Source organism: Gopherus evgoodei, chromosome 2 (assembly GCF_007399415.2).
Source record: "Gopherus evgoodei ecotype Sinaloan lineage chromosome 2, rGopEvg1_v1.p, whole genome shotgun sequence".
Classification (NCBI taxonomy): Eukaryota; Metazoa; Chordata; order Testudines; family Testudinidae; genus Gopherus; species Gopherus evgoodei.
This window is the reverse complement of record NC_044323.1, coordinates 104,003,910-104,027,796: the sequence shown is the minus strand read 5'-3', so window position 1 is coordinate 104,027,796 and position 23,887 is coordinate 104,003,910. Positions and strand designations below refer to the sequence as shown.

The window sequence follows — 23,887 nt, the reverse complement described above, 5'->3', positions numbered from 1 at the left end:
AGAAACTTATAACCCACTTTTAGGTGTTGCTAGAACTCCAGTGCCCCTAGGCATGTGCCTACTGTGCCTAATTGGAAATCCAGACTTGGGGTTCTAATGGGATAGAAATATGTTGGATGGATTTTTCTTCAAATCTAAGTTACTAACCAGAGAAAACTTAGTGGGTTTTTTTCCCCTTAGAGATGGGCTCTTTGTATTTCCTATCAAAGCTTTCCCTTTTGTTCCATGTGGCACTTTTCTTTGCTTATCCTCTGTTAACCCACAGTATTGGCTAGGGGCTCCTGAATTCATAGACAGTGATTAAAACTCTCCAAGATCAATCTTCACCTACCCCTTAAACTCATGGGGGCAGTTTCTCAGCTAGTGTAAATTGTCCTAGATCCATTGACTTTGCATTAACAATTTATATCAGCTGAGGTTATGCTTGAGGGATGATATTTTTTCGTGGTGCATCTCCAATCTCCTCTATCTCATTTTCACGTAATTTCAATGGAAGTTAGGAGCCTAAATGTTGAGGATCTGGGCCTGTATGTTCCTGTTGGTGAGAAGAGATGCTTATGTATTATATTCCCCAAGCTTTTTACCAAGACAGTTTGCCACTAAAATCCCATCAAGTTGCACAGTTATTTTATGATGTATATGTACCCCTCTCCCTTTCTCTCTTCAGCGTCTCTCTCTGCCCTTTAGTTTTTGACTTATTAATTGGTTTTGTACAAATAAGATAGCTGGCATTCACCTCTCGAACATTTAATGCACCACCTCTGAGACATGCCATCTTCTATCCTCATAGGATTCATCCAATATTAATAACAACAGCATTGCAGCTTAGTTGCTAACTATCTGTGACACCAGACAGCAAGTTTAATAACAAGATCCAGGAGGCACCTGCACCAATCTTGTTATTTATTAATATCTTCCATATGCATTACTCCTGTATAATGTTTCTCAAAGTCTCTGATAGCTCCCAAAAATTCAGCCAATAACTAAACTAGCACAGCGTAGTTTTATGGTCAAGTTAGGTATTGCAAATTTGACTGGATGTGTGGCTTGCATTTTTCTCCATCTTTGAACAACCTGAACCTGGCTAGAAAACTTGCTTCCGTGCAGGGCTGGATTACCCAATAGGCAGACTAAGCACGTGCTTAGGGCACCAGCAAAGCAGGGGACACTTAAAAAAAAAAAAGAGGGGGGATTTGATGTTTGATATTTCAAAAAAGCATCGACATAGTCATTGTGGGAAAATCAGAACTTTGTTAGACTTCCTTACACTCCACTACACACTCTTCCCCCATTTTTCTGTTCTCTTTTTATTACTTATCCCCACCTAAATCGGGGGCATCCTACTAAAATAGATTGAAATAATGCGAGGAAATCAGAGACTTAACTGATCATCCTACTCTGGTGGTAAAACAGACATGTCTTGCCACATGTTACAGCTGTTGTTCAAACATTAGCTCAACGTGGTCTGCCTTTCCGGAGATCAAATGATGCATTTGGATCATTGCAGAATGGAAATTTCTTGGGATTGTTGGAGCTTCTGGCTCAGTCTGACCCATTTTTAGCAGGCCATATCTCAAAATATGGGAATGCTGGCAAAGGTAACTCATCATACTTATCCAAGACAATATGTGATAAACTCATCAGTCTAATGAATGACACAGTTCATTCAGCTATTGTGGATGAAATAAGTACTGCTAGGTACTTCAGTTTATCTGTCGACTCTACACCTGATCTTTCACATATTGATCAATTGAGTATTATACTAAGATATGTGTCTCTCACAGATGGAAAACCAGTTGAACGATTTATAACATTCCTCAATTTGAAAAGCCACACTGGTGAAGAAATGGCAAATCAAGTACTGCATTATCTGTGCCAAGTTTGCAAAACAGATTTCTCAAAGTGCAGAGGTCAATCTTATGACAACACTGCCAACGTGTCAGGGCATTATCAAGGAATGCAGAAGAAGCTTTTAGAACAAAACAAATATGCCATATTCACACCACGTGCTGCACACACTCTCAATTTTGTTGGCTGCAGTGCTGTTGATTGTTGTCAGGTGGCAGTCAGGTTTCTCTCAATAGTCTAGTTACTTTATATATTTTTCTCTGCCTCAACACACAAATGGACAATTCTTAAAACATATTTGGGCAATGATCGTGTGTTGAAATCTCTTTCTAATACTCACTGGGAGGCACATGCAGTGGCAACAAGTGCAATTCTGGAGTCCTACTCAAAGACTGTGGATGCATTAGAAAGTATAGCTGAAGACCAATCACAAAAAGGAGAAACTATACGAGAGGCAGAAAACATTGCAAACAAGATGCAAGAACTAGAGTTTGTATTCATGTTGACCATGTGGAATGAAATTTTACAACACTTTTACCACACAAGTCAAGCTCACCAAGAAAAAGAATTGGATTTGAAAACATGTGCAGACCTCTGTCAATCATTAGCAGACCACTTACACACTTTGAGGAATGATTTCGAAAGATTTGAAGACATATCAAAAGATATCTTGCCTGATACTAACTACAAAGAAGCCCAGTCCCACAAGCAAATCAGGAAAAAACATTGCTATCATTTGCTTGTAACAGAAACAGCATTGAATCCTAGGGACAAATTTCACATATCTACTTACTACGCTATAACTGATACACTTGAAGCTCATATGAAGAGGAGAGGTGAAGTGTACAAAGAAGTATCAAGTAGATTTTCTTTTCTAAACGATAGGGACTTATCTGACAAACAATATTCACAAGGTTCCCAAAAGCTAGTTGACTCATACCCTGTTGACTTGAACATGAATCTCTGTGGAGAAGTACGGCAGTTCCACTGTTATATATGCACAAAATGTAATGAAAAAGGAAAAATGAAATTCAGTCACATTGATCTTATAAGAACAGCTGTACCGAGTCGGACCAAAGGTCCATCTAGCCCAGTATCTGTCTAGCAACAGTGGCCAATGCCAGGTGCCCCAGAGGGAGTGAACCTAACAGGCAATGATCAAGTGATCACTCTCCTGCCATCCATCTCCATCCTCTGACAAACAGAGGCTAGGGACACCATTCCTTACCCATCCTGGCTAATAGCCATTTATGGACTTAAACACCATGAATTTATCCAGTTCTCTTTTAAATGCTGTTATAGTCCCAGCCTTCACAACCTCCTCAGGTAAGGAGTTCCACAAGTTGACTGTGCGCTGCGTGAAGAACTTCCTTTTATTTGTTTTAAACCTGCTGCTTATTAATTTCATTTGATGACCCCTAGTTCTTGTATTATGGGAATAAGTAAATAACTTTTCCTTATCCACTTTCTCCACACCATTCATGATTTTATATACCTCTATCATATCCCCACTTAGTCTCCTCTTTTTTCCAAGCTCAAGAGTCCTAGCTTCTTTAATCTTTCCTCATATGGGACCCTCTCCAAACCCCCAATCATTTTAGTTGCCCTTCTCTGAACCTTTTCTAGTGCCAGTATAACTTTTTTTGAAGTGAGGAGACCAAATCTGTATCTTCATGACACAGTACTGAAAGACAGAATACAATGTGTATTTTCAGATGTAGAGATCACACTATGTATTTTTCTAACACTGATGATTACTAACTGCTCCACAGAACGCTTTTTTTCTCAACTGAAAAGAAAAGCCCTCAGAGAACAACAATGTGTCAGGACAGACTTGATTCACTTTCCCTGTTGTGTATGGAAGCGGACATGCTTCGTCGAGTCAGTTTCGATGAACTTATCCAGAATTTTGAAATCAGAAAATCTAGAAAGAAGCTATTTTAATTTCAGCATACATGTAAGTTTTGTGTCATTTTGAAAAATAAAATGTTATTTTACGGCATAGTATTGTTTTTATTTTGAATTACATGGGGGGGGCATCATAATCTTTTCAGTGCTTAGGGCCTTTAAAGGTCTTAATCCAGCCCTGCTTCCATGGCAAACAAAGAGCATCTGCAATGTTTTCCAGATCATTGTAGGCCCCATCCTGCAAAATGCAGAGCACTTTCTGCATGGTGCGTAAGTCTTCAGGTCATATTTACTTCAGTGAGAGCTGAGCAAACTGAACACATCATAGAACTGGCCCTATTGTGATTCAGTTATTGATCCCTGCAGTTTTGCAGCTCTCAGACCAGAGGAGTATTTACTTCTAGCTTGTTTTACTAAAAATAGCTATGGGGTTGTGAATAATACAGTTGACATAAAAGCAAAACAAAATATTTATCATTTCTCAATTGTTTTCCTTTTTCATAATTAATGCACAAATACATTATCCAAATAGAACAGAACCTGAAAAAGAACTTAAATTACCATGCATGGAGCAATCATTAAAATATTAGTAGAATCACAGAAGTAATCATAAAAAAGAGACAATGGCACTACAAGATAATTCTACATAAAAATGCAAAAATCTTACAGCTTGTTTTTTAAAAAGAACAAAGAATGAGGAGAAAATCAAATCCAGACAGAGGACTTGCATACAGCACAAGTTACAGGGTATGTGGAAAGTAGACTTGAAGCTCACTTTAGCACTTCATTAATCCTGATGAAGGTGCTGTGAGGCCCTGTACCTATATGCCAATTTAGAACAGCCCAATGACATTGGGGTTAGATGAAATCTTAGGCTTCGATGTTCCTGTCTCCCTGACTGACAGTTCCCTTTTAAGAGATGTGAGTTACCTTGTTTCTTCAGAGTACCCAGCTCTTTCATGGTCCCTCTGTCACTCATATGGGGAGAACACAACTCCATCAGTAACATCTATTGCAGTTTTTATATGACCTCCATTTCAGTGGTATCACTCACTATCATTTATGGTAATGCAGTAGGGGGAGACATGGAGTGTACCCCCAGAAGAGGGATTTGGTGGCAGTCAAGCTGATCCCTGGCTGCTGCTGAGGGGGCTACTTGGGATCTGATTAGTGCTACATAAGAGCAAACTCCAGAGAGGCCTCAGGGTTGGAGCCTGGATTTGGCCCGAGATGCTTTGGTTTATAACAGTTTGTCTCAGTATGTTCTAACAAGTTTTTGCTCAAATAATTTAAACACAGGCATGGAACTCATTGTCATTTCTGATAAGGGTATACATGGTGTCTGTAAGAGCGGGCATTAAAGCCTCATGGCCCTGCCTCCTCTCTGATATATGATAATTTGCACAGGAAGTGAGTTGCTTAAATTATGCTACTCACAGATCCTGCCACTGGAAAATTCACACAGTTGTCATTGTTGATGTTTTATCATGTAAAAACCCACTGCTTTTATTGGGAGGTCAGACTGACACCAACATGCCTTGCCATTCCAATGAGTATTTGCGCCATTAGACTATTCCCTCCTAGTTGCTGGGAGGATGTGCAGTGGAACATGTACTCTACTTACAAACACCTCTAGCTCCCCCCTCAGCTGCTCTCAGGTGGAAGATAGACTTATTCTGTTCACTACACCCACTGTTGCTTTCCATGAGAGGAGCTTCTACCCTTCCTCCTCCCAACTGCACAGGGTAAAGGATTATTCCTCTTTCTCTCCTTTCTGCTACATGGCATCCTCTTCACACTCTGAACCATCTGCCCAGATAGTTATGGGAAGGGAGAGGGCACAGGACCCCTAATAAGCAAATTGGGGTAAGGACTGTCTTACTGTTCTGTGTTTGTACAGCACCTTGCACAATGAGATCCTGGTCCATGACTAGGATTCCTAGGTAGATCCTATGAATACAAATAATACATAATAACAGCATTTTCAACAGCAGCAAGCTTGGCTCCTGTGGCTTTAAGCACTATTTCCATATAGGGTTCTCCTTGTACCATGAGACAGAGCAACTTAAACTCTTCTGTATTATAATGCTGGGTTTTTATTAGTATGCATACTGTTTGTCATCAGACTGTAACCAACTGTGAGCTCACCAGCCCCATCTAGTGTTCACATTAAATCATTTTGCTTCCCTGCCGAACTTTAGTTCAGAGGTTCTCAAACTGGGGGTCAGGACCCTTCAGGGGGTCATGTGGTTATTACAGCGGGGGTTGCGAGTTGTCAGCTTCCACCCGAAATCCCGCTTTGCATCCAGCATTTATAATGGGCTTAAATATACAAAAAAGTGTTTGCTTTTAATTTGGGGGGGGAGGTGTCACACCTCACAGGCTTGCTATGTGAAAGGGGTCACCAGTAAAAAAGTTTGAGAACTACTGCTTTAGTTCATAAAAAATACTCAGTTCATCTCCCCTCCCCAACTTTTCACTTTTTTTTCCTAACCTTTCTTTAGGCCTGATTCCCCACATGGCAACAGTAGTTTTACACCAGCCTAACTCCTTGATTTCGATGAGTGTAACATTGGTGTAACAGAGCGGAGAATCAAGCACAGGTCTAGTCTCCATTCTTTTAACTGTTACCAATTTTCACATTTTATTGTTTTATGCTTATTTCCCTTCTTTCATATTTTGAGCCATTTCTAACACTACGGGTTTTTTTTGTTCAACTCCTACCTTTTTTATGTGGGTAATTTTTTGTTCTGTTAATATTTGATACTAACTTTTCCCTATTTCCTTTAGCTGTCCATTATTTTATTTAAAGAAAAGCAGTATCATCATCACCACCTTTATACAGCAGCAGGCACAGTAGGGGAGTGCATTGTGTGCGTGATCTGCTCTTCCTGAACCACCCCCTCTCTTCTGCTGATACTGAGCTTGCGCTGGCACTGCTTTTACACCAGCTCAGCGCCATTGACCCCCCAGTGGAGTAACTCCGGACTCACACCCGAATCAGGCCCTTTGTTATACTCTCACCGAGTTAGGCGCACGATGATCCTGTACAAGGCACCGGAGGTGAGAGGGGAGGAGAAGGGGAAGCGGAACTGGGTTGCCCGGGGTCAGGCTTCCCGGAGAGGTGGAGCTGGGGCGGGTTTATTTTGCTTCCACATTCAAGGCGGCTTCCGCCATGCGGTTTCGGGCCAAGATCGTGGACGTCGCCTGCCTGAACCACTTCACCCGTGAGCGGGCTGGGCTGCGCCGTGCCCCGGGGAGCGGGTCTGCAGCAGCGGGGGTGGGAGGGACCCTGGGGACAGCCTGTCTGTGGGGAAAGGGGCAGAGTGAGCTCTGGCGGGGGCTGGGAGATGGAGTGGGAGGGAGGTTACAAACTCTCATGCCCGCTGAGTTAAAATCTCGGTCATATGCGCCGCCAGATCCCCCAGTCTCTCCCTGTACTGCGGGGAGCGATGCACCCCCATAGAGTGACACGCGTGAGGAGGGGAACCCGGGGCTGCTTTGCAAGCACAAGACCTACGAGCCTCATCTTCCTGGCTGCTGCTGGCCAGTCCATAGAGTGTTTTATATCAAAAACAACTAAACTGGCTGGTTTAGAAGACAGATTTCAACGCCTGTTTACAGGGCAGTATAACGCCTGGCCCTTGCATAGCAGATTGTATCCCAAAAGCCGTTACTAAGAAAGGTGTCTTAATTTTACAAATGGAGAAACTGAGGCACAGAGCCCTGCAACAACTTACCAGAACAGCTCAGTGGTAGATCTGAGAATATTTGTCCATGTGAGATATTTCCAGGGCATGTTGTACTGTAACATGTAGGCACAATTATACATAAATAAAATAAAATAAGAACAAAAAAAACCAGACCATTAGTCTGTGGCTTGTTCCTGTGTTCCAACGATTTTTCTCTGTAATCTTCCATGTTTGTTTGTGTGTTTGTTTACTGTGTGGTAATGGTAGCACTTATGAACCCTAAGCAAGTGGGCCTCTTACAGAGCAGTATACGGACAAAAAATAAAGAAGATAGCTCCTACCACAGATTTCTCACAGTTTGGATGTCAGACAGGATAGGAGATAGGTGACAATCCAAAAAATAATTGTGTGCAGAGTAGTTGTAGCTTTTTAGTCCCAGGATATTAGAGAGACAAGGTGGGAGAGGTGATATCTTTTATTGGACCGACTTCTGTGGGTGAGAGAGACAAGCTTTGGAACGACTGAGCTCTTGTGTGGCTTGAAAGATTGTTTTGCTCACCAACAGAAGTTGGTCCAACAAAAGATACTACCTTACCCACCTTGTGTCTCCAAACAAAATAATGATGGGTGCGGGGTAAACCAAAACAACAGAATTTAACAAAATATCAAAGTCTTGGGTTCTCACTTTCCATTGATTTATTTATTTTAATAATGCTCTTTCCAACTGAACTGCAAACAACAACCTTGCAAGCAAAGTTTTTTTGTCCTGTGCTAGAAGTTTTAGGCAGTCATTTATTGAAACTTTATCCCATAGGTGTGATCAATACAATTGCCAAACTAGCCAAGACATGCACTCTACGCCTTACAGTGGACAAACTTTACTTCATCCTTACTGATAAAGTGGCAAATGGAGGGGTCAGCATGTGGTGTGAGTTAAATCAGGTATGTGCCAGAGAAATAGGCTGATACTGCATAAGTAACTGTATATGAAACATCTCAATGTCTTTAAAACTAAGGTGGCTGTTCTAAAGGTTTAAGAGGGACTTCAGTGGTGTATAGACTTTTGCAGGAATGTATTGCACCAGCAGTCAAAAAAGCTAACAGTGTGAGGAACCGTTAGGAAAGGGATAGATAATAAGACAGAAAATATCATAATACCACTATATAAGTCCATTGTATGCACTCATCTTTAATACTGCTTGCAGTTCTGGTCGCCCCAACTCAAAAAAGAGCTATTAGAATTGGAAAAGGTACAGAGAAGGGCAACAGAAATGATTAGGAGTATGGAACAGCTTCTATAGGAGGAGAGATTAAATAGACTGAGCCTGTTGAACTTACACAATGTGCAAGAAACCTGTGAAACTCATTGCCATGGGATGTTGTGAAGGCCTAAATCATAACTGGGTTCAAAACCGAATTTGATGAGTTCATGGAGGATAGGTTTGTCAATTGCTATTAGCCAAGATGATCAGGTATAAAACCCCATGCTCTGGGTGGCTCTAATCCTCAGACTGCCAGATGGTGGGACTGGACGATAGGGGATGGATCAGTAGATAAATTGCCTTGTTCTGTTTATTCTCACTGAAGCATCTGTAACTTGGCCACTGTTGGTAAACAGGATACTGAGCTAGATGGAGCATTAGTCTGACCCACTGTAGTCCTCTTTTTGTTCTTAATTTCCCCATAGAGAATGTGTCTTCATATGGCTGAACTTTTCTGTTTCTAGGGTGACTTTCGCATATATTTTGGCTCAGATTTTGTGTGTAGTGGCACAAGTGATAAGAATGTATTAACCTCTCTGTTTATTAATGGGAGGTGATACGTAAAAGACTGAAGTTAATAGTTAAGCACTGAATTTGCATGGGGTCCACACAGTGGAACTTTATGCTTGCAGAGTCTGTTTTGTAACATACAGAACACACAGAGCAGAGGGAAGTTTCAACCTATATACAGTCAGTTCTGAATATATGGTACAATACTTTAATTCTGCTTACCGTGACTTGCTGTATTTTAAATTAAAACAGTTTTTCCTGTCATTCCTCCCCTCTCTTTTTCTTTTTCTTTTTTTAAAGGGGAACTTCTTTGATGAATTCCAGATGGAAGGAGTAGCGGCAGAACACAATGAAATTTATTTGGAGCTGACACCAGAAAACCTATCAAGAGCTTTAAAAACAGCCCAGAATGCCAAGACGGTGAAAATCAAATTGACTAACAAGCACTGCCCCTGTGTCACAGTAGCTGTGGAACTGGTAAGAGCAGAAATGCTTTTTAAGTGCTCTTGGGAACAACGTAGTAAATATTGTGCTGTTCCCTAAATCTAATAGCTGATTTTAAATTCATATGTCTCCTTTCCTGGAATAGTCTGAAATGCTGCTGGGAAAAGAATCTAATTTAACTATGTTGATCGGGGCATGCCTTCTTTTATGCTTGGATGGCACCTAGTATAATGTGGATGATACTGGCCAGGAAGAGAAAGGGAGAATAAAATATTACAGAATGAGTTACAGCAAGGCAATGGCAAATGCTTCCATTTTTCTTTCCATCCACGGGACCAGGTTTTACCCTGATATATATCTCTTGCATTCCCATTGAAATCAGTAGGTTACATAAGGTAAAAGGGCAAAACTATGGCTTTTTTAGTTTAGTTTTGTTTTCTTTTAATTTAGATCTGCCCCACTGAGGATTTTAATATTACATTATATTGATGTAACACCTAAGTTGTTTTACAAACATTAATTAATTTAGCCTTGCAAAATCCCTGTTAGGAAGGGAAGTATAGTTATGCCCATTTTCTGGCACAGAAAGCTTGTGTGTGTTGTCCAGGGCATGTCACAAATACCTGACAGGGCCAGGATTAGAAGCCTGGTCTCCCTGACTATTAATCCTGCTCCTTAACCACAAGAACTTCTATTTTTCTCTCTCAAGCCCTCGTTATCGAGCAGTAGTCGCATTGTGACACATGACATTCCAGTGGGAGTTATTCCCAGAAGACTGTGGAATGATTTCCGAGAGCCCAGTGTACCAGATTTTGATGTAAGCAACCTTTTTTTAAAGTCACTATTGAATGCACAGGATTGGGGTGAAACACTATAAACTGCGTATGTTGTTATATAGATTTTAAAGTTTAATATTCCTCCCCCACACACTTGAAAAGGTAGCCCAGTTATTGTCACTATGAGGTGTGTAGATCCCAGATACCATTATAGATGTTTCTTTTTCTGAATACAAGAGACCACATAACTTTTGGCAGAGCTATCATCAGATTATTTGCATTTTTCCTCTTCAGTAAGCAGCCCAGGTACATTATTTTGTATGACTGTATTCTTATAAGGTACAGATCCTTTTGTCATGAGCTCTACAGCTATGTAAGAAAAAGACATCTGCTCTAAAGAGAATACATTTTATATGTAGTTTAAACTGCTCTAAAGAGAATACATTTTGTATGTAGTTTTTGCACACCATGTCTACTACGCTAGATGTACAAAACCTTTCATAAACAAGATGAAACTAATGGGGTTTTGAATTCATGTGGTTTGGAAATAACTGGAATGAATTGTGTTCTGTTTCACCAATGTAACTCTACTGAATAATTAAGTTACTTTGAGTTTACTAGGTGCAGAATATTTTCCCCTTCAGCTCTGCATGTTTCTTGTTATAACAAAGCCCTCCCCTCCTGAATTCATAGGAATGCTTATCACTGAGGAACAGAAACTGATGCATATTTTGAAAAGTTGTTTGGGCTAGACCTTCTGCTGTTGACACACAACACAGATTAGGAACATAGGGGGAAAAGGGTATATAATAATTGTTCCTTCTCAAGTGTTGTGAACTGCTGGGAGGGCAGCATGCTGGTCTGAATGAACCAATGATATGATCTGGTAAGGGAAGTGTTCTGTTCCTTGGTAGTTCAATGATTTATTTCAATTCTGTTGTGCAGTCCTTGCTGAATATGCATTTGATAAATAGAGAAGTATCCCATCCATCCCATCTATTTCACTTCATGAAGTATTATATCACAGTGCTGTGTATTTTATTTTTAAATGCAGTTGATGTGATCTTTGTAGGTCAGTATTTACTTGCCAGTGCTGAAGACCATGAAGAGTGTTGTGGAAAGAATGAAAAATCTCAGCAATTGCATTGTAAGTTAAAATATCTCTCATAATGCCTTGAAAAAGGGACCAATTGCATCCCTTACGTAGAATATTTCCTTCTCACTTTGCGTAGTGATCCCTTGTTAGATCTTGCAAGCTAAGCTTGCTTGGGCCAGGTTAGTACTTCTGTGGGAAACCTCCAAAGAACATCCAAGTGCTGCAGAAAGTGATGGGATTCAGTGTCATTGTTATTTTATAGGGCCTAAAAGTACACTGTGCACATCACGGTAAGTGGTACTTTTCCTTCTGAATCAGTACTGAACCGTTGCTTCAGTGTGATGTTAGAGAGAAATGTGATGTCACAGATACTGTGTTTCATCTGAGATGTAAAATTGAGTTCCTACTTGGATTGTAAGAGTAAACAGGTTAATGCTGTTTTATTGATCAAAAAACAACCTGAGCCCCTCATCCTGCAAATCCTGATGCATATGCTTAAATGTATGAATGTATGTAGTCTCATTGATTTCAATGGGAATATTCACTGGCACAAAGCTAAACATATGTCTGTGTTTCCAGAATTGAGGGCCTAGGATTTACCTTTTGACCTAAGTTCTCTTAGTAACATTTCAGCTATAAATGGTAATCTTCGTTTCTTAACCGAAATGGTTGGTTAGCATTGCTGAGCGCTGTTAAAGGTCTGTCACATTCCATACTAGGAATAGCAGCATATCAGTGTTGGATGAAATGATCCTTGCATGTCCATTACTTTCCACTCAGGAATGTTGTATGCCTTAAGTATTGTTTGTTTTTAAAGTGCTTTGAAATCCTTGGAGGGAAAGTGCTCTAGAATTGCATAATATTAGAAACAGTATTATTAGGAGAGTTTGTGTTACAGAAAATTTTTAGTTCTATGGGTAACAAGAATTATTTTGATTACAGTGGTAGGAACTCATCACTTCAGTCATTCAGATGATATCTAGGCACAAAACTCATCGTTGCTGAAAATTTTCACATGTAGTCTTTCACTTTGAAAAGGATAAATGTATCTAGAATTATCCTCTTTACAACTCTCTTGCAGAGTTATCTTGTTTTGTCTGTAAAACAAAACAAAAGCATTGGGAGAAGGATCCAGACAATTACATAGATTTTTCAGAAGCTCTGCAAAGTTACAGTCGTCTATCACCTTCTATCCCAAAGGGTCTCACGTTATATTGAAAACTCTGGTCCTGATAATACCCACATTAGACTAAATGGCAACACTCCATCTGCTTAAATGGTGACAAATCAGTCTTTGTGTGCACGGGATAGGGATCATTTCATTAACTACTGACTTGCAGCCACCTTTCCCTTTCATTTTTCTAAGGTGGTATCTGGGAGTCAAACACAACAGCTGTGACCTCTAAAAATATTGGAGAGTGAATGAATTACTCTGCTACTACGCAATGCCAGCTCCTCCCACCCCACCTCACTTTTCTTTCTCTTCTGCTCTCTAATCCCCATCAAATGTTAGTCATGGTAAAGATTAGTTATTGGGTGAAACCTTAAGAAAACCCAAATCTGGACTAAACTTTTCAAAAGCACTTAAATTCCATTTTTGAAAATGGGATTTAGGAACTTAGATTATGCCTTACTGAAAGTCTATTGGATTTCAGCTCTTCAGTGCCTAAGTCACTTTTGAAAATTAGATTTAAGCTTCTAAATTATGTAGGCACTTTTTGAAAAGTTTACCCCTTGTATTTGATTAGAATATATTCAGGTTTGAGTTATGGCTGAACACCCCTGCTAAGGACTTCAGTTTTACATTATTTATCTCCTGCTGCATTGTCCCTTTGGAGCATAGCGGTTGCAGAGAGTGAGAGACTGTGAAATAGCTGCAAGGTTTTAGACCTTGGCTTGCCAGCTAGGGGCTTGAACTCCTTTCAGAAGTAAGGAGAGAGAGTTTGTGGAGAGTGTAGTATATTTGAGCTGAGGGGTGAAAACATTATCAGTGTGATGTGCTCATATTGGTCTTGGTGCTTTTGAGGTAGGCTGATGCAAACTGTATGAGTTGTACATTTACATTTAATTTAATTATTTTCAGAGTGAAAATGTGATTGACAAATGACTGACTTACTTGTATTGTAGGTGCTTGAAGCAAATTTAAACGGAGAAATGAACTTGAAAATAGAAACAGATTTAGTATCTGTTACGACCCATTTTAAAGGTCTTGGAAATCCTCCATGGGGTAAGTCTCCCGCTTTGCCCCATCCAGATATCTGTTTTATCTTACTTACTTGGTACTGATAAATATAACTCTAAGGGCTGATCTTGTTAATAATTCAGAATGTTTTAACAATTATCATATAGTCAACAAATTTTAAATTCAAATAAAATAGATGTTGGCATTTTTTTTAACAGTTTTAGTTTTTGAAGCATTTGAGTTTTAATAAAGTAGTGAAAAGATTGCAGTTAATTTTGTAAGAGAAAAGAGATTTAAAATGATAACCCATTTACTTATAAACTAGTACATACTAACTAGAGCTGATATTCATCTTGTGAGTGTACTTTTGATACAAAGTCTTTTTTATATCATTTTAGTATCAGAGGATGGTTCACAAAATTCTACTCAAGACAGAGATCCGGAAAGCATGGCTGAGGCACGCATAGACATTCGGAAGCTCCTGCAGCTACTTGCTGGGCAACAAGTAAATCCCACGAAAGCCTTGTGCAGTAAGTTCAATGACTCTGACTTCAAGAGAAATTTATTCAGACTGCCATTTTCAGCTTTTAGATGGCCAGCTGGAGACATAGAAATCATAGAAGGGCCTAATTTTCAGAAAGTGCTGAGAGCCCAGCTTCTGCAATATCAGACCTTTTTAAAGTGTCTGAAATTGGCATCCAAAATCACTAGTCATTTCTGAAAATTTAGTCACGTAAATTTGAGCTGTCAAAGTTATGCAGCTGCTGTGTCATTGAAAAATCCAATCCTGCCCTATGGCAAAATTCTCAAATCTCTAGAAAATAACCTAGGTATCCTGGCTACCCTTTCTTTTTTCAAATGGTTTCCCAGTGTGTTCAAGGCTGTTTTTCTAAATCTGTTTAAGTGTATGATGTATGCTATCAATGTACACAGTCACTGCTCTTGTATGTTGAGACCTAAATGTGTATTACAGCCACAGGCAGATAGAAATGGGGTGTAGGATTTTGTATCACATTCAAAAAGTTTAGACCCTGCTGAGAGGAAGATCCTGGATCACTGCTGCATTATGCTGAAGTGGTCTTTTCCTCTAAAGATGATAGAGCTTCTGCCTCTCCTATATAGAATTTGCACTGTGTTACATATTTGCGCCAGCCTTCCAATTGCCTTTATGATGTCTCTTTTACAGATATTGTGAGCAAAAGGATTGTTCACTTCATTCTGCTTCATGAGGAGGTTTCCCTTCAGTACTTCATTCCAGCACTTGCATGAATACTCTTCTACAGCTCAGCAGTTCTGCCATATGAGGCCTTGCCTACAAAGAGTGAAACAAGCATAAAGAGTGGGGATTTTGTGCATCGATGGGCTCTTGATCTATAATATTTTAAAAAGTTGTGATATATTTTATATTATATATATTTATAGAATTATTGTAAGAACTTGATTCCCAAGGATATTATGTTTTTGTGTTGATTATATATTGGATTAAAGTGAAAATATATGGAAAGCTGGCCCCTCTAGTTTCGTGGGCAGGGAAATTGTAGAAGCTTCTACACAGTGCTGTTCACTGCACTCAGTAACTGAGCAAGTAGGTGAGCGAAGATGCTGTAACATGAATGTCTCTTCAACATGTTATAGGTGGGCATAAACACAAGTGCAGCTCAAAGCACTTGGGGTTTCTTTAGATGAGGCAGCAACGTGGGCATGTCAAAGAGAGCTTCTTGGGGGACCAGGGTAAAGTTTCTGAAATTAGCTCCCCTGGGAATGAAGGGCCATCGCAAGCCTCACCACCTTCCACTCCATGGGCAAGGTGCATTTCTTTGATCTTGCCTTTTACTATAAACACAGCTGTGTGTATATAAAAATTGCAAAAGATATTGGCCACACTTCTGCTGAGGAGGAGAAGAGAACAAATGAGGCAGTTGCTGGTCAGATGGCTTAATGGAGTCCCAGAAAGCCCTTAGATGAGTGCAGTATAAGAGTTTTTATATAGAATGTTTGTTTATATTTGGATTGTTTCAGCTGCTGGTCTGTAAGAGTAGGCAATACAGTGTTATTTGAAGCCTTAGTGAGTAGGGGTATCAGGACTTGTGCTTCCTTGTATATTCATGCCAACGGTTAACATGGCTTATTTTCAACTAAGGGTCTCTGCAAAAACATCTTGTCCCTGTTCATGAAAAATAGCTCCTTTGCCCTAAAAAACTGGGGTTTCAGATAATACATTGGGAGGACTTGCCTTCTGTTGCTACGAGCTCAGCTTGTCAATAAGTTGAGGCAAGACTGGACACCACAGCCTTTCAGTGAGACATTGGGTTAACAACTGGGATCAGCTGGTCTACAGTACTGGCTGCCCCTTGTTCCTTCCTTCCATCCATTAATAAATGGTGAGTTAAATAAGCAGGACACACCATGTTCTGAGGTGAACATACTAGTCATTTATTTTAAAAAAATGATCATGTGCAGGGAGTACAGAAGAAAGAGAGGGGACCTAACAAGTGCTGGGAAAGTGTGTGGGTAGAGGCTATCATCACTTACCTTTTGGTTTTTGGCTGTTCTTTATGGTCCCCTGCTTGGCTGTGACTGAACTCTTCCAGCTAAGACTGGAAAGGAAAGGCTTCGGAAGATGATGGCGAAAGATAACAATGCAGGATCACCATCCCCACATGCTCCAGGGTCTGAGGTCCTTCACACCTGTAGGGGTTGGCTCACTGCTGTGATCTGCATGGGTAGACATTCTGATGTTCCTGCAACATACAGGAGACCATTTAGAGCAGTGGTTCTCAAAGCCGGTCTGCTGACGGGCCACAGGTTGCCCACCACTGTCCTAAGGAGTCATTGCCTGCAATACAAGCAGATGTGCCTGCTACCTCTCTCTAACAGTCTACCTAAAAGTCTGGACTGATCTCTTGGACAAAGGAAGGAGGTAGGTGGTGTTTTTTGTGGAGACAGGGAAGGATTGAGGAGACAGGTAACTGGTGGAATTCACAGTTGCTGCTTTATGGTGTGAGTGATTTGCAGTGCATAGACGCTCAAGTGGTTTTCCTTTTGTATTTGAAATGGGACAAGGAACAAATAATCCAGACCATGCACAGATGCACTGGGCTCTTGCCTCTTCGAGGGTCAGTGTCACCTTGTGACAACAGGTTTTATGGCCCGTGGGGGGAGGGAAAGCATAAAAGCCTTTAGTTACTTAGGAACAAAAGCTTTTCCTGATTATTATCTTGCAGACTTTGTAAGAACTTCAGGATTGAGCCCACTGGGATGATCTGTAGCTGTAATACCTGCAATAAAATACTCATGTTAGACAGCCTGAAATAAATTAACCAATATCTCATTTTCCTCACATTTGGCCTTTCCAGCATGTTTCTATCCCCCACTGGCCAGAAAAGCCACAAATTAAGTTAAAAGGAATTTTTCTGGGTCAGAATGCAGGAACAAGTGTAATACTACTGATACATACTGTATTGATTCTCATTGTTACTTGGTTATTTCTGCGAGGAAGTGTAGGTGGTTATTCTTCTGATTTTAGTACACAAAACTATATTGCATCTATAAGCTCTTTCGAAATGTGTGCGCTTTCATATATTGATTAACCTAGTCCTAATGACATACGTAGCTTGCCCTCTAGTGGTAATTTTGTTGTACTGCTTCATTATCCCTCCCCGCCAATTTTATTTCACTCTACAGATAAACTTATTGCTGTTTGCCTCTCTATGTATAACCTACTGTACTGAATTTCAGTATTCTGCAAGTCAATAACATTGCAACTAGTAATACTCTGTTTTGAAAAAGAGATAAAGGGATGCATGTCCCTTGAGGGAAAACAAATAAATTGTAAGTCTGACCTCCCCCTTTAGTGAGATTTTGATCATTATGTTATACTTAAACAGGTTTGATCAAAATCAAACTTAAAAAATAACCCCACCCAAGGACAGAGGTACCAACTGCTAAAAGCCTCCCAGCACAGCTATACCTCATGGGAGTATTGTTGCATGACAGACATTCTGTTCAGATATAAGAATAGAACATAAAACGCACTACTAAAATCTTTCCATGAAAACCTGCATATGGGATCTAGGAGTCAATTAATATTATGTTCTGAAGATTTTGCTGATCTAGGCAGTATAATGAATAATAAGAAAAATCATTAAGTGATATTTAAAAAAAAAATCAGGAGAATCCAGGAGCAAATCTAGCACACACACACACGCGCACACACACACACACACACTCAAATTATTGGACTTTTCACAGCTGCTTAACAAGTTCAATGATTACATGAAATATTGAGGTTCGTGATATATGCTACAGGAAGTCATACAACATTGAGATGTGTTATAAACAGATAGTTAAGGGTAAATGCCTCTTTTACCTGTAAAGGGTTAAGAAGTTCACCTAGCCTAGCTGACACCTGACCAGAGGAACCAAAGAGGGAAGAAGATGTCTCAAAAGGAAGGAGGGAAGTTTTCCTTTGTTTAGAATCTCAGTTTCAGCCAGAGTGAAAAAGATCAAGGAACCAGCCTTTTATCAGAGTAGTAAGTTTTAGAAAGGAATAAATAGGTTTAAGTTTATTTCTTTGTAACCTGTCTTATGCAATTAGAGGTATAATCAAACTGGGTATTTCGGTATTTTTTGTGTAACTAAATTTGTGCCCAGGGGAACATCTTCTGTGTTTTGAATCTGTTGTCTGTGAGAGTAGCTGGTATGCTAGTCTCTCCCAGAGGGTTTTCTTTTACCTTTCTTTTCTTTAATTAAAAGCCTTTTTCTTAATACCTGATTGATTTTTTCCTTGTTTTTAGATCCAAGGGGTTTGGATCTGTGTTCACCAGGAAATTGGTGAAGTCTCTCAAGACTACCCAGGGAAGAAAAGTAGTGCTTGTGAGTGGTGGCAGCGATACCAGATCTAAGCTGGTAATTAAGCTTAGAAGTGTCCATGCAGGTCCCCACATCTGTACCCTAAACTTCAGAGTGGGGAAGGAACCTTGACAAGATGTGATCTAACAACAATGAGAGCGGAGTAAATATTCCAGGTGAAATCAATAGCAGCAAGACCCGACCGGTATCTTCCTCAGCCAGTAGGTTTTCCTTGTTGATGCATACTAGGAGTGGATTTTAATACCACCAAATGCTGAGCCATTAATTACTATTACTCATTTATTGCTCCAATCCTGCAACTGGAACCGCAAACGTAGGCACCCTGTCCCCACTGACTTCAATGGGGTTCCATTCACTTGGAGCCAGCAGCAGGATTAGGACCAATTTTACCCCCAATTCTTTGGTATCATACCAGCCGAGTAAATTTGCTTTTAAAATAGTCTCCCTCTAATTTTACCCTTTGGGCTTGTATTTATCATTATGATTTTATGCACACATTGTACATAAAACAGTGAACTAATGTCTACAGAAACAGGTTGTATCTAATGATTAATTTGTGAGATTTGTATACAGGAAAGGGTCACAGAATGATAATAGTGTCCTATAGTATGGTCAGCAATTAAAAATGCAAGCCACTAAAAATTATGACATGGAGAAGGATATAGTCCCTAGCTGGTAAATTGAAGAATGCTTAGGTCCAGGGAGATTGGTTGAGGCCAAGAGAGGAGGACAAATGTCCATGCCCAATCACTTCATAAACTTACTGTGTCTATGTATAATGATATATCAAAAGAGCTGATTAGTTAGCAGGTTAGTACATTGGTTAGCAGGCAGGGTTTGAGGACCAGGAACAGTGCTGAGTAGTGGCGAGGGGAAATGTATTACCTTAAGCAAGTCTCTATTGAGAGCAGCAGAAAATAGCAGGGTATCATCCCCAAAGGAAACATTGCTTTGCTGCTTTCTATGGGCTGCATGTTGAACCCAACTGAGGAAGGGGAGCAAGTAATTCCCCTACTCCCACACCTTTGTTGCATTGCATAAACAGTGAACCTAAATCAATGTCTTATCTGTAGTGATGGATAGCCCCAAGGGGGAGGGGGAGTCCTGGTTGTTACTTTGGCTCCCAACTGGTCTCCTCCTATTCTTCAAACTTTCTGCTCCTGTGAGCAGCACAAAGAATAGTAAATTTATTACTTTAACCTCCCATGCCCTCCAAATTAGTGTGAGTTTCCTGTTTGAAAGGCAGAGGGTTCAAATAGTCTCCAATTAATGTACTAGCTGATTCCACTTCTCTATTTCCATTTTATTTGCCTCCTGCTTTCATGTAAGGATAATCACTGCCTCTGTTTCATTGGAATTTAAATGCCATCTAGTTGCTAGCTGCTTCCCCCTCTCAAATTTCACAGAAGGTGTGATAAATGAAGGTTGTGGGGGGAGCTCCCTTTTATGGACAGCCAGCCAGTTAGCCATAAAATCCCCTGTTCATAGCTGTTCTCTACTTGATTTACCTGTAAAGGGTTAAAAAAGTCCTTAGGTAAAAGGAAGGGAGTGGGCACCTGACCAAAAAAGCCAATGGGAAGGCTAGAACTTTTTAAAATTGGGGGGGGGGAAATCCCCTTTGTCTCTTTGTTGTTGTTCTCCAGAGAGAGGTGACAGAGCAGGGACAGGGCTGGAACTGCTGTGAAAAGCTGGTGCCAGGTATGAAAATCATCAGATCATACCTAGAAACTACTCATTTGAAACCCCAGATATGTAAGTAGATCAGGAAATGTCTAGGAAGATGTGATTAGGTTTCTCTCTTATTTCTTTATGGCTTGTGGACTACTCTATGCTAACCCCAGGTGCTTTTGTTTTGCTTGTAACCTTTAAGCTGGACCTCAAGAGAGCTATCTTGATGCTTAATACTTGTAATTGTTGTTGTTGTTGTTTATCTAGCAAAAAGCCTAAATTCCAAATGTCCCCATGAGGCAGCAGCTATGGCAATTGGAGAAGCCTTCCCATCAACATAGCACTGTCTACATTGGAAGTTATGTTGGCATAAGTGCGTTATTCAAGGGTGTGGATTTTCCACACCCTGAGTGACACAGTTACACCGACATATGTTTGTAGTGTAGCCCAGGCCTATGTCTTTCAGTGTACGGATTTTTCACGCAAAAGTAGCTGGGCTGTCTAATTTTGTATTGTAGACTAGTTTTATGTTAATTAGCATTTGTGAATTACCTTGGCAATTTCTGGATAGAGGGTGCGATAGAAATGCAAACTAGTATTGTTAACAACTTTATTGTTATAATGTGGGATTTAGTAGCACTTTGTTGGGAATGGAAGAGTGATGTGGAATTGATGAGTGCAGTAGTCCATTAGGCATGGTGCAAACAATGTGGGGCTCTGAAAATTAAACCATGGTTACTCAAAAGCAGCAACTTTGAGATGTTAAATGTTATTGTTTAAGCAAAGCGAGGCCCTGCACTTAATGGCATTTCTGTTTGTTTGTAGATCTAAGGGAGGAAAGGGGGGCAGGATTGTTTTTTCCCCCTCAAAGTGAATAGCAACACATTTTTCATGATAAACTCCTTCACAACTCAGTGGACAAAATTCTGACCCCTCTACTCGTACAGAGTAGTATCAAGCACAAAACCAAACCCTACTCTACTAGATACCATAACTCAAAGCAAATAGCACTGCCCGTCTAATTTCACAGATTGTGCAGATAGTGTGCGCATAGCTTCCTAGAGTTTATAGAATTCTTTGCTTCTTGAACTGAGAAGGGCCATAGATCTGCTCTTTAATAAAGAACATAAGGGCTTTCCTTCTTTTTGAAAACACCACAGCATAATTCAAGTTTTACTCGTTTTGTTTTCTGTTTATCTTTGGGTGACTTTGAGTTGACTTCAGTGTGCTTATGAGATGGCTAGAATACTAGTGGAAGTTAAAGTTTTTCATATTTCCACAACATGCCAAACATACATTGTCTTAATTAGAAGTTTACTATTAAAAAGATTCTCTGCAATCCAGAACACGCTAATAAGGTTGCTAAAGCACTATTAATATCAGTTGCAAAAAAGCTTTGAGGGAGCATTCCATGGTAGCCAGCATGGGTATCTTACAGAAAAGTCCACGAAAGGGTGAAGCAGGTAACGTTATTTGTTATTAATTATGTATATTCTAGTACAGTGGTTCTCAAACTTTTTTTTGCAGACCACTTGAAAAATGCTGAGGATCTTGACAGACCACTTAATGATCTTTCCAAATGTTGTTTGTACTGTTAGCTAACTATCGTAAAGCGCTTTGGATTAAAATGCTATATTAAAAAAAACCTTAATAATTAATGTTTTTTATTCTACAAATAAAAGCACACAACTCATATTTTAATATCAGTAGTCTTACCTTCCTAATGCAATGGATATGCCCTTTCTCCCCCACCGCAGCAGCCCCTGAGCTGGGGCTGGGAAGGAGTGGAGTCTCTCCCCAGCAGCTGCAACCCTGGAGCTGAGGAAAGCAGCCTCTTTCTCCCAAATTCCCCCCACCTCCTCTTCTCCCCCCACTGCCCCTCCAAACCTACCCCTTACTCCCACCCCCCAAGGCCACCACCTCCTCTTACATGTGCATCTTCTCCAGGGTCCAGGCACCTAATTAGTGAAGCCATGCCTGCACGGCTCTACTAATTAGGTGGGTGGCCCTTCATTCTCTCATGTGCAGCCATTTTCTAGAAGCTGGGAAGGACTATTACATTTACTGTTTGCTGTGAGACTTTTTAGCTCAAATGGAAGTGGATTTGATTGGCCACAACTTTTTAGACTTTAAAGCCTGATTCAGGGCTGATGGCTTCATTTTAGTTTGGAAGTTAAGAAGGGAGCTGATGTTCAACCAAGAAGTATGGTACAGGTTAGAAACTCATTTTGACTTGGAAGTTTTATGTAGTGAATGTAAATGTTGAAACTGTATCAAGAAAGAGTTCTGCTGCTTGTTTGAAATCTTGAATAGCTACGCAGTAAAGACCTTGGTAGACTTTCAGACAATTTCTCCTGCCCCAGTCTCTTCCTTCCTCTATTAGACTTTTTGCCTTTTCAATATTCCGTGTGATGAGGTCATTATCCAGGTAAAACAAACCAGTTCTTAGAAGGTAGAACACAATATCCAGACGATGTCCCAGTGCCACAGTTTTGTCATATGTCTTACGAAAAGCAGTCAGAGCTCCTTCCTTGTCCCCAATTCAGCCTTGGCCATCATTGCATCACGGATTTCACTCTCCCCTAAGATCTTTTCAGCATCTTCCAGTTCATTGTCAAGACGTTTCAACTCTTCCTCATTCACCTTTTTCATCTTATTCAACAGCTCCATGTCCATCTGCCAGTCAAGCGGCTTGCAGAGTGCTTCATAGTATGGGGCCATACTGTGGTGCCGCATGGCCGCAATGTGCTCCTTGCTTGTAAACTGGGAGTTTAGTTCAACAGGGATACTTATAATGTCAGACATGAAAGTGGCTTTATTCGAGTTTCATTTAAAGGTTCTCCAGTTAAGTTCTCACCCTTATCAGAGGGGTTTATTAGAGTGTTTATTTTTTTATGATGCTACTAGTGGATTTTTGTGAATTAAATTAATGTTGTCTATAGGTTCTTAAATTTAAAATTTCCTATTTTATGTTTTTATAGACTTTTGACGTATTCTGTGGACTCAGGTTCATGCTACCATGCTAAAAATAGCCCTGTAGATGCTGCAACTTTGTCTGGAGCTTGGGCTCAGAACATACCTCCTTAGATGGACATGGCTTTGTTAGGAATTTCCCATACTTTCCACTCTTGAAGTGGTCTAACAGGAAATTAGCGAAGTCAGAGAAGAAAACTGCTTTGCAGTTCTGGAAATCCTCAGAATCCTTGCTTCACCTGAGATTATCTATAAAGTATTAAGAGATTGAGATTGCTGAGTTTCTATGAGAGAGTTATGAATTTCTGCAATATATAGTCACATCTCTTTCATAACCCCAAAGTCATGACTGTCCCCAGTCCCATGAGAGTTGTGCTAAACAGATAGTACTGTTGGCTGGCTGCCATGTTTGTTGTGCTATCTTAGCCCTAGTAGGGAAGGATCGTAACATCTGTTTCACCTTTGCAGCCTGATTTTCAGCCTGGCCTTAACCTGGACCTCTAATTTTACACCCACAGTTTTGCAGTTCAACTTGTCACTTACTTGTCTAATTACTTGATTGTACTCAGGTTAAAATCCATGAAGTTACACTGGGTTGTTAGAAGAATTTGTCCCCTTTACAGTACTGTAATATTGGAATATAATTATAGTATTTA

The 23,887-nt window shown here is 40.2% G+C and overlaps 1 protein-coding gene across 2 annotated transcripts; it reads left to right on the top strand.

The window, feature by feature from the left end:
* Positions 1-6,668: 6,668 nt before the first annotated feature.
* Positions 6,669-17,506, top strand: HUS1 (HUS1 checkpoint clamp component). Of its 2 annotated transcripts, none has more exons than XM_030551455.1 (8): positions 6,669-6,819; positions 8,263-8,390; positions 9,521-9,697; positions 10,374-10,481; positions 11,513-11,587; positions 13,664-13,763; positions 14,117-14,248; positions 14,905-17,506. In XM_030551455.1, exons 2-8 carry the CDS (start codon positions 8,370-8,372, stop codon positions 14,985-14,987), a joined length of 696 nt encoding a protein of 231 aa, XP_030407315.1. In that variant the 5' UTR covers positions 6,669-6,819; positions 8,263-8,369; the 3' UTR covers positions 14,988-17,506. The 2 variants fall into 2 exon arrangements, with proteins under 2 accessions (XP_030407315.1, XP_030407314.1); XM_030551454.1 differs by lacking the exon at positions 6,669-6,819 and adding an exon at positions 6,890-6,983.
* The last annotated feature ends 6,381 nt before the right edge of the window (positions 17,507-23,887 follow it).

What these genes read in the sequence shown, in the direction of transcription:
- HUS1 (XM_030551454.1), top strand. Translation starts at nt 6,932, where the DNA reads ATGCGGTTTCGGGCCAAGATCGTGGACGTCGCCTGCCTGAACCACTTC. An exon ending in CTGCCTGAACCACTTCACCC is followed by an intron (nt 6,984 to 8,262) that starts GTGAGCGGGCTG and finishes TTTATCCCATAG; the next exon opens with GTGTGATCAATACAATTGCC. An exon ending in AAAATCTCAGCAATTGCATT is followed by an intron (nt 11,588 to 13,663) that starts GTAAGTTAAAAT and finishes CTTGTATTGTAG; the next exon opens with GTGCTTGAAGCAAATTTAAA.